Raw genomic sequence first — 10,789 nt, 5'->3', positions numbered from 1 at the left:
CAGTATACTTGTTGCGTGTTACCCCAGATCTTTCTTTTGACATGAAATGGCACACTTGATCCGTGCATCGTTTTAACCACAGCAAATATCCCATTTAGATGATCCAGGCACTGGCTTGGCAGGTGCGAGTTTGAGGTGACATCCAGAGTGTGGACACCTGAATGCTTATGTAATATGTGCTTGGACATATTTTTTTTGTTCATACACATGTTGCATTTGGGGCAAATTACTGTTTGCTGTCTCAAGTTTTTGACTTGCTTTACAATGGTGCTGTTCCATCCTTTTCTCCGGTAAGTGGTTTTCTGACCTCTCCTTTGGTGAGAGATGTCTCCGCCTCTTTCCTGGTTAGCGCTGTCAGGGTATATCCTGGTAGAAATGTTTGGAGCTCTTTGCCAGGTGCTATACAATGGCTTTTACTTAAATGATTGATTGACCTATTCTTATGGAAAAAAAAGATTTACAAACACAATGAAAGTGAGCCTGTGCCTTGCAACCAAGGTTGCACTTGTACATGCAATAGCCTGTGGAAGCAAACACAAAAATACATTAACTACAGATTCAAACAACATACAAATGGTGTGTCATATTGAGAAAATGTACCCACCTTTTGTATTTTACAGATCTCGCAAGATGAGCCTTTAAATGAATGATTACACGGTATCGGTCTGTGGGGTTTAAAAATGTTTGAATTGCTCAGCGGGCAGTGATACCGGCTTCAGCACTCTGTGCATTTCTGTATTGGTGGTAGCTCCGTCCCTTTACGCATGTGATTTGCCTAAAAGAAGAGGGTAGTATTAACAGATTGTTTACGTAATAAGTATAGTGACACATAATACCGGTACCGGTAGTACCTTATAATTCATAAGAGTTTACAAAAATCCAATTAATAACTTTCCAAAAAAAAAAAAGGAATTGAACAATGTAGGTGAAAAGTTGTGTGTGGTAGATGGACTGTAAAAAATAGTGTGGTAACAAAAACAAAAAAAACTTATATAAATGTTAACATTCTCCTATACAAAATATGTAAAATGGTAAATGGACTGCATTTAGGCTATATAGCGCTTTCAACAGACCCATGGCCACCAAAGCGCTTTAAACATCATCATAAACATATTAAACATCAGGTATTTACACGTGCATAGGGAAAGGTACTACTTCAGCAAAAACCAAAAAAACATAGCTAGCTAGCAAACTCTCGTATGCATAGACAACCTAGCATTTTAGACTATTCTCTACCAAGACTGTTCTATGAGATGTCGTTAACTGGGTACAATCTTCACACATCCAAGTGAAAAAAAACGTATTTACAATATTAAATCATACCACTCAAAGAACGATTTAATTGGAAAATCTATTGTAGCAACCTAACGTTAGCTCTAGAATTGAGGCACACCAGAGTTCACTAATACCTTTAAAAAACACGACCCAGTACCTTGAAAACAAGACGATTTTTTTAACTAGCTAGTTTGTGCATTTGAATTCTGACATGACCTATAAATCATCAACAGTTTATTATTTTTTCTTACCGCTGACATCTGCATGGCGTGTCAAAATTGAAAAGTGAATGACGATACGGAAATGACGTCAATTTGAAAAGTGAATGACGATGCGGAAATGACGTCTGCTGTCCATCCACTGGTGTCCAGCCACTGGTGTCTACTGGATGCCTCTCCACTTCAGGAGTCTACGGGTGACGCCACGGACACTACGTCCATGTTTTTATACAGTCTATGGTTGTGACAAATAGGATTATACACTTTAATGGTGATCCTAATGATTTTCTGGCTGGAAAGGTCACCGTCTCGTATCATTGCTATGAATGTATGAATATGCCACATCAAATTAAAAGCCATGGTAGCTCCCCGAAAAAATCCTTTCCTATCATGCATTTGAGGGAATGAAGTTTTGTTTGTGCATCTTGACCTAATCTTACACGGGTACACCGCTGGCACACTTAGTGTGTGTGTGTATCTGCTTCAGTGCTTGAGTAATGAATTCCTGCTGTAAGCTGTAGCAGCGGTAGCTCTGAGGAACTGATAATTATTCAGCCTGTTTGTGGCTCGTTGTGCCTCCACAGGTTTCTCATTTCCAGGATTAGTGGCTATTGGCTCCTTTTCCCCCACTTCTCTTCTTATTTTGCTGTGAACGCTCTGATTTGGTTTATTGCTAGCTTTTATCCACCTGGCTAATATGAGGTTGGTCTCAGGATAAAAGCCGAGGAAAACGTTCATTGTATTTTATATAATGTTCAAAAGTAAGATTTTATTTTTAAAGAAATGAATACTTTTATTTAACAATGCATGAAATTTACCTTAAATACTTTTTATAGCGTTACTCAATGTTTCGATTTCAAATAAATGCTGTTCTTTTGAAAAGTTCCATAAAATAAATAAATAAATAAATAAATCCGGCACAAATTTTTTAAAACATTTGATAAGTAATGTTTCTTGAGAAACCAAATCAGCATATTAGAATGATTTCTGAAGGATCATGTGACACTGAAGACTGGAGTAATGATGCTGAAAATTCAGCATTGATCACAAATTAAATTACATTAGAAAACTTTCATTTTAAATTGTAATAATATTTCACAATATTTACTATATTTTGGATCAGCCTTGGTGAGCTTATTAAGAGTCTTCTTTTAAATTTCTTAGTGACCCCAAAGTTCTGAACTAGTGTTTACAAAATGTCATCTTTATATGCCACTTGCAACAGCAACAAATTGCCAGTCATAGATTGAAAAACATTCAAAAGCCTGATGCTTGACTTTGACTTAAATGTGCACGTGATAAGGATAAGTGGACATATAAGAACAGATGTGTCTGTGGAACCATGTGTTTTAAATGTGTATAGAACAAAAGAACTGGAGCTGCTCACATCTTCATCATCATTTAAGGCCAGAACTGAATTTAAATATCCTGTATTTATTCATATCTTAAGGAGATCATCATGGATATATATTGATATATTTTTTGTTTGTTGTCAGCATCCCAGTTCATATACTATCATCCATCCTAAATGGTATGCAAGTGGTGCATTTCAAATGACAATTAAGTTGAAAACAGTTGTAATTTTATACTAAGAAAATATTATATATATAATTAAGTCTTTCCACTTCACTTTTTTATTTTTAATTCCGTGTTTCTTGCTGTTTTTTTATTTATTATTTTTTTTATTAATTTACAATTAGTATACAATAAAAATGAAAACCCCATTGCTACTTCCATTTCATTGCATATCAAATATTTTCCCATCATCAGCCTCATCAGTGACTATCATACTTTTAGTATATAGTGCAAGTTTGCAAATTAGGATCAATTTGTCAACATAGCTTGCCATTTTGTGTTCTTAAATTTGGTTAATTAAAGGCTTGTTGTTAATTAAAGTTGATTTATGCTACAAGCATTCATCTTTACGACTATTCTCTTGTTATTTTCTTTCTTTTTCCCACCCTTTCCCTCCTAATTAATAGACTAGTGAAGAAAGCAGCATTTATAGAGGTGTTGTCTGACAGGCTTTTAAGAGCTAAGAGGAGTGTGTCTGTCCAGTGAAGGTAAGCTCTCTAATTGGCCAATGAGAGTGTGTGTTTGGGTGAGCGAGTGTTCATATCTATTTCTGTTAAAGGCTCAGACAGAGCTTTGTTTGTTTGTCTCTTCCTCTTCCTCTGGTGTTGACTGCTGCTCTGTTTCTGGTCCAGATGCTCATCTTTCTGTCTAATTCTAGCTCTCGGTGTGTGAGGGGAAACAGTCATTCCAGGAAAGTTTTGTGTGTGGATATGAAAACTGAAAATGAATCCTTGCAGCGTTCGATAATTTGCTGATTGTGTTACGATGACATTTTTATGTGGAATTATTGTACATTTTTGAAATTAAGAAACCTTGTTTGGTGTTTGGCCGCATACAGGAATTCGATTAAGCATTAGCCGGGGGGATAATCAGATTTTTGACTCCATGTGGATACCGCTGTGATTCTGGTCCTCTGCTGGTTTTGATCTAAAGAGAAAAGTCAAATATTTACATTTCATGTTTTAATGTAAAATGAAGGACCATTGGCCTGCGGATTCTGAGTGTCTGAGACGTCTGGCCACTGGAGCGCAGTGTTTCTCTACCACACATTAGGCCAGGAATAAGCTCTTGTTTGTTTTTTGGTTGAAAGATGGATGCACGTTTGCATTATTCTCTAAAAGTATTCCGTATGATTTCACTTGTCAAGTCAGGAAGGCGATACAGAAAAACTGTTCAAATACCAATTAATAACTGTCCTGTTTAATGCTGCAGTTGTCCTAATCCGTTACTTCTGCTTTTACAATCACAGAAAATATGACTCAATAATCTTTTGTTGTGAACAATCACTGCAATTAGTTCGAAAATGAGTGAATCAGTTAACAAAATGATCTGGCTGATGTGTTATATGGGTGTAATTTTCAAATAATTATATCTTCGATAAAATGCTTTAATAAAACATTAGCAAACATGCTGGGGAAATTTTTTTATCAAATTGTGTGAGTATTATTAGAGGAAAAAAGGATCTGATTCATTGTTCGGAAAAATGAGGACATATTTCTTTGTGAAATTCAGTGAGATTGAATCAATGGTTGTTTGATGACATATTTAAGGCATATTATCTTTTGACATTTTTGTATAATTATTAAAGGCCTGGCTCTGTCTCACTGCTTTGCACAGTCCACACATATGGCAATTAGTAAATTCCCGAACCTTGCCGAATTTGCATAGATGTTAATAATGACTTTTATGAATCTGTAGATCAGTCTCAGGTCTGCAGTATTTTGCTGTAATAGAGTGCTATGTGAAAATGCTGCTTTTCTGGCCAGTTCTTATCAGAAGGGAAATGCTTACTGTCTTCATCTCCGAATCAATACCCTGAGGAATCCAAATGCCTGCTTTTATTGCAGATTTGAGTCAGACCATTAAAAACTCGTGACTTTTCTCAAATCCAGAAATAGCTGCACATTCAACTCAGTGGGCAGCTATTTTTTTTATTATTATTTTAAAACCATTTTAAACCTATTTTAAAACTATTTTATTTTAATAATACTTTTTTGACTTTTGTTTTAATAATACCAGTTACAATTTTCCCAAATTCAGAAATAAAAAATATATTTTATTTACAAATATATATTTTAGTAATACTACTTTATTTTAATTTATTTTGGTGTAGTAATAATAATACTTAAACTTTTCCCAATCATTTAGATCAGCTGTTTGTTTAGTTTTATGTGTGTCCAGTGAAGATGATGATGATGTGTTCTCTGTCATTCATATCCTGTGTGCAGTAATAAGGCCAAGTTTATGGCTGCTCTGCTGCTGTAGGACTCTTGTGTTGTGCTGTGACTTACGGCCTGTGCTTTAGTTTTGGACAGCACCAGGCTCTGTGTATTCCAATACAACCAGTGACTCGTACCTTCTGATGCATCAGCATTTTTAATAGAAGCCCACAGGCCCATGTTGGATTCAGTGCTTTAACTTCCAGTTGAAGCAAAGGTTTAGTATTTCTTATTGTTTCATCATCCGTCTAGCTATTATTTCTTTCTTTGTTAAGCTAACTGAACTTTCCCAAGAAATCTCCCTCCAATTAAAGTTGCAGTAAGTATTTTTTTTTTTCGCACTGTAGTAAAAAGTATTTTAATACATTTTAAAAACATGTAAATTTGGCAAAATGATGTTGACTTACATCGTCACCCCTTTATTCCGGAAGCCTTGTTGAGATCAAATGATCAACTTGATTTGCAATTCGAGTTAATAAACACTAAACTGCAAAAATGATTTATTGATGTTGAAAACATACTCCACAAGATTTATATTTTTTTTCTTTCATTAAATGTGCTCTTATTTTTTTTTTTAAATGTACTAAAGCATAAAAATACCATAATATGTTTGTAGATATTTACATGTTCACATAATTGTATCTCCAAAAGAACAACACTAAAGCCAGTTATTCTACTATGAAAAGTGTGTTCCATGTCGGAATGTCTGTTTTTGTTTTGGTCTGTGTGATTCCGCCTACTGCCAGTTTACCCAATAGTATTTAAACACCGCGGGTTGCCATTTGCAGTGTATTGAAGCCAGCATACAAATTGGGTCAGAGATTGCAGATTCAACCCGACATAAAAGCCTCATCGTCAATATGAAAAGCTCAATGACCAGAGACATAATATTTAAAGTGGCAACCATGTGAATGTACACGCTCCTCATTGCGGAAATGCCTCCGATGATCTGAAAACGTGATATGACAATAATGGCACTAGTATTCATGTTTGTTTGCATAGAATGGACAATATATATACAGTGTATATATAGACAGTGAAAAAGATGTTATATACTGTAGGAAGGGGTCAGAGGAGGAAAGGCCCATTCATACAGAACTCAGGCCTGGACTATAATTTGTGCCTGAAACTCTTTCTTTTCTTTTAGGAGATTAAAACTAAAAATTCCTCCAAAGTGATTTGTCAAGGCCCTGTTCAAAAATCACACCACCTCCAAACACCAGTGTGGCAGGAAGATGAATCTGGTGGTATTTCATACAAAACCTCCCTGTGATTATGTTCACTCAGTCAGGAGCAATATAGATAAGTGTGGAGGAAGAGATAGACATGCAATTTTTAGTGGTTTGATCCTTAGTAGCATGGGAAACATCACAACATATGGAGCACTGAAAAGGTTATGAATCATTTGAATTCAGTGCATTTATTGCATTATCGCTTGTTTCCTTCATGCATTTTGTTTGGTAGAAATGTTTAAAAAGAGGTTTTCAAAATTATCTCTCGACTAACTTGATTAAATCAGACAGTCACAAGAAATAAAACTGTAACAAATAAAGCTGAGACGTACAGTAACCATGATTGCACTAAGTGTGGAATATGGCACGTTTAAACACCGCAATAGCTAAATAAACTCATTTTTGAAGAGAGAGTTTGTGCATCTGATCTCTGAATGTTCACCACATTCCTCACTTCAAGCTTATATGTTATAGACTAAGCCTCAAAGCAAAGATGGTCATTAGACATGTACTTAAAGCAAGTGATGTTTAGCCAGGGCAGGAAGGCTTCATTATAAACCTTGTAAATCAAACCAAACTTTCTCCTCTTCAGCCCGAGGATGTCGTTTCTTGAGAAATACACAAAGCACTGAGGCTGATGTTAATTCTGTCTCATTAATTCTTAACAGAGGTGAAAGTCTGTCGAGATGTTCTCAATGTAAGACGGCCCGTTACTGCAGTGTTCAGTGTCAGGTAAGAGCTCTTCACACATAAGGTTGGGTCCCAATCATAATATAATTATGATGAGATCTTATTTCACTTTTAAGATTACATTGATGACATTTTTTTTTTAGGAAAGACATTAACAGTGCTTTTGAAAAATGATTTAAGTGATATACATGAGATGGATATTCCAGTTATATCAGCAACCTAGATCAAGCTATTTATATATATATATATATATATATATATATACACAGTACAGACCAAAAGTTTGGACACACCTTCTCATTCAAAGAGTTTTCTTTATTTTCATGACTATGAAAATTGTAGATTCACACTGAAGGCATCAAAACTATGAATTAACGCATGTGGTATTATATACATAAAAAAGTACATACATACATGCATATATATATACATACACACACAGTATGGACCAAAAGTTTGGACACACCTTCTCATTCAAAGAGTTTTCTTTATTTTCATGACTATGAAAATTGTAGATTCACACTGAAGGCATCAAAACTATGAATTAACACATGTGGAATTATATATGGAATTATATACATAACAAAAAAGTGTGAAACAACTGAAAATATGTCATATTCTAGGTTCTTCAAAGTAGCCACCTTTTGCTTTGATTACTGCTTTGCACACTCTTGGCATTCTCTTGATGAGCTTCAAGAGGTAGTCACCTGAAATGGTCTTCCAACAGTCTTAAAGGAGTTCCCCGAGAGATGCTTAGCACTTGTTGGCCGTTTTGCCTTCTGTCTGCGGTCCAGCTCACCCCTAAACCATCTCGATTGGGTTCAGGTCCGGTGACTGTGGAGGCCAGGTCATCTGGCGCAGCACCCCATTACTCTCCTTCTTGGTCAAATAGCCCTTACACATCCTGGAGGTGTGTTTGGGGTCATTGTCCTGTTGAAAAATAAATGATGGTCCAACTAAACGCAAACCGGATGGAATAGCATGCCGCTGCAAGATACTGTGGTAGTCATGCTGGTTCAGTATGCCTTCAATTTTGAATAAATCCCCAACAGTGTCACCAGCAAAGCACCCCCACACCATCACACCTCCTCCTCCATGCTTCACGGTGGGAACCAGGCATGTAGAGTCCATCCGTTCACCTTTACTGCGTCGCACAAAGACACGATGGTTGGAACCAAAGATCTCAAATTTGGACTCATCAGACCAAAGAACAGATTTCCACTTGTCTAATGTCCATTCCTTGTGTTCTTTAGCCCAAACAAGTCTCTTCTGCTTGTTGCCTTTCTTTAGCGGTGGTTTCCTAGCAGATATTCTACCATGAAGGCCTGATTCACACAGTCTCCTCTTAACAGTTGTTCTAGAGATGTGTCTGCTGCTAGAACTCCGTGTGCCATTGACCTGGTCTCTAATCTGAGCTGCTGTTAACCTGCGATTCCTGAGGCTGGTGACTCGGATGAACTTATCCTCCGCAGCAGAGGTGACTCTTGGTCTTCCTTACCTGGGGCGGTCCACATGTGAGCCAGTTTCTTTGTAGCGCTTGATGGTTTTTGTGACTGAACTTGGGGACACTTTAAAAGTTTTCCCAATTTTTCGGACTGCCTGACCTTCATTTCTTAAAGTAATGATGGCCACTCGTTTTCCTGTACTTAGCTGCTTTTTTCTTGCCATAATACAAATTCTAACAGTCTATTCAGTAGGACTATCAGCTGAGTATCCACCTGACTTCTGCACAACACAACTGATGGTCCCAACCCCATTTATAAGGCAAGAAATCAAACTTATTAAACCTGACAGGGCACACCTGTGAAGTGAAAACCATTTCAGGTGACTACCTCTTGAAGCTCATCAAGAGAATGCCAAGAGTGTGCAAAGCAGTAATCAAAGCAAAAGGTGGCTACTTTGAAGAACCTAGAATATGACATATTTTCAGTTGTTTCACACTTTTTTGTTATGTATATAATTCCATATATAATTCCACATGTGTTAATTCATAGTTTTGATGCCTTCAGTGTGAATCTACAATTTTCATAGTCATGAAAATAAAGAAAACTCTTTGAATGAGAAGGTGTGTCCAAACTTTTGGTCCATACTGTGTGTGTATGTATATATATATGCATGTATGTATGTATGTTATTTTTGTTTGTGCATGATGCCTTTCAATATAAAAGCAGCCTAATAGAGCTGTTTATAATATTAAATAATCAATGAATGAGAACTGCTTCTAATATTACTAATTTTAGTTTTTGCTAGAATAATTACTTGGAAAAACTTGTGCATTTTTTACTTAATTAAAAAAATTCTAATAATTTGACCAGCTATATACCATTGTTTAAATTATATATATATATATATATATATATATATATATATATATATATATATATATAATATACACCCACATACTCTAGTACATTGTTTGTACAGTAATAGAACAGTGATGTGGTATAGAAATTGTTCAGAAATCATTTCACACATAAAACAGGAAATAAATTTTGCATTTAAAATACATATTACACAGAAACATTATATACTTTATTACATATATATTTTTGCAGGTTTCAGTTTTGTATTGGGAAACCAGAGTGAAATTCAGATATTTAAATGTTATGCCTGTATCCTGTGGAATTGAATACAGTCATTCTGCTTTATATGGAATTTGACTGTTCATCAAAACTGTATAATGTCATTAAAATTCTCCAGTTTTGAGCCGGCAGTTATCGGAAACTCTTGCATGAAGTCCAGTCTGACTTTCCATCAGAAGTATTTGGTGCTTGGAGCCAGACACCTGTAAAACACGTTCACATTCAGAGGATTTTCCTCTAGTTCTGGCTTTTAACCCTGTAATGCCTGACATATGAAATATCGAGGAGCAAACATTTGGTGCAGTTGCTTATAACCTGAATTTTGCAGTCAATAACTTATTGTTCTGTTCCTCATACAAAGCTATCGTAAAACTTCAGAAGAGTCATATTAGCTACTTCTAGGACTGTGTTCATCTTCATTCACTTTTCTGCTGTTTAAAAGAGCAGCGTGAACTTTCTGCTAAACACAGAAGAAAGAAGGCCATGCAAGTTTGGAAATGACGCGAGGTGTAAATCATTACGATTTTATTGGGGTGAAATATCCCTTTAATTTGTCTATCACATGCTCTGCAGAAGTCTTTGCAATTCAAGAGCATCCAATCTCTCAACGCTAGACGCCGCGCTGCTTTAAAATAACAAAGCTGTCACTGTCAAACCAGCGCCGTTCTCTCCAGGCACTCAGGGTTGTCAAGTTTGTCTTTGTCTTTTTTTTTTAATTGGAGGGAGGCCTTTCATCATAATTCCCTCTAAAGGGACAACACACACAGAAAGCACGTTGTTTGTGAAATCTCTTCTATTTATTGTCTTCTTTATCTTCTTCTTCAACCTTCAGAAGCAAGCATGGCCTGATCACAAGAGGGAATGCAAATGCCTCCAGCGTCTCCAGCCAAGGATCCCCACAGACTCCGTCCGTCTGCTTACGAGGATCATCTTCAAACTGGTATGTGACATCACAACACCTGCCGTATCAGGAACACTTCACTTTAAAACTGCCACAG

At 36.2% G+C, this 10,789-nt stretch overlaps 1 protein-coding gene and 1 long non-coding RNA gene across 2 annotated transcripts in view; both read left to right on the top strand.

The window, feature by feature from the left end:
- The window catches only part of smyd3 (SET and MYND domain containing 3), a 162,414-nt gene that overhangs the window by 10,167 nt on the left and 141,458 nt on the right, over positions 1–10,789 (top strand). Inside the window, exons 2-3 of the mRNA XM_059518588.1 lie at positions 7,188–7,251; positions 10,624–10,731. Of these exons, the coding sequence (XP_059374571.1) occupies positions 7,188–7,251; positions 10,624–10,731 (172 nt within the window). The remainder of the gene's footprint in view (positions 1–7,187; positions 7,252–10,623; positions 10,732–10,789) is intronic.
- LOC132111369 (uncharacterized) lies at positions 688–1,177 on the top strand. The gene is made up of 2 exons (XR_009424795.1): positions 688–925; positions 965–1,177. It is a non-coding gene; the product is annotated as an uncharacterized LOC132111369 (long non-coding RNA).

This window comes from Carassius carassius, chromosome 31 (genome assembly GCF_963082965.1).
Source record: "Carassius carassius chromosome 31, fCarCar2.1, whole genome shotgun sequence".
Taxonomy (NCBI): Eukaryota; Metazoa; Chordata; class Actinopteri; order Cypriniformes; family Cyprinidae; genus Carassius; species Carassius carassius.
The sequence above is the reverse complement of the archived record's forward strand: the minus strand, read 5'-3'. Positions and strand labels throughout refer to the sequence as shown.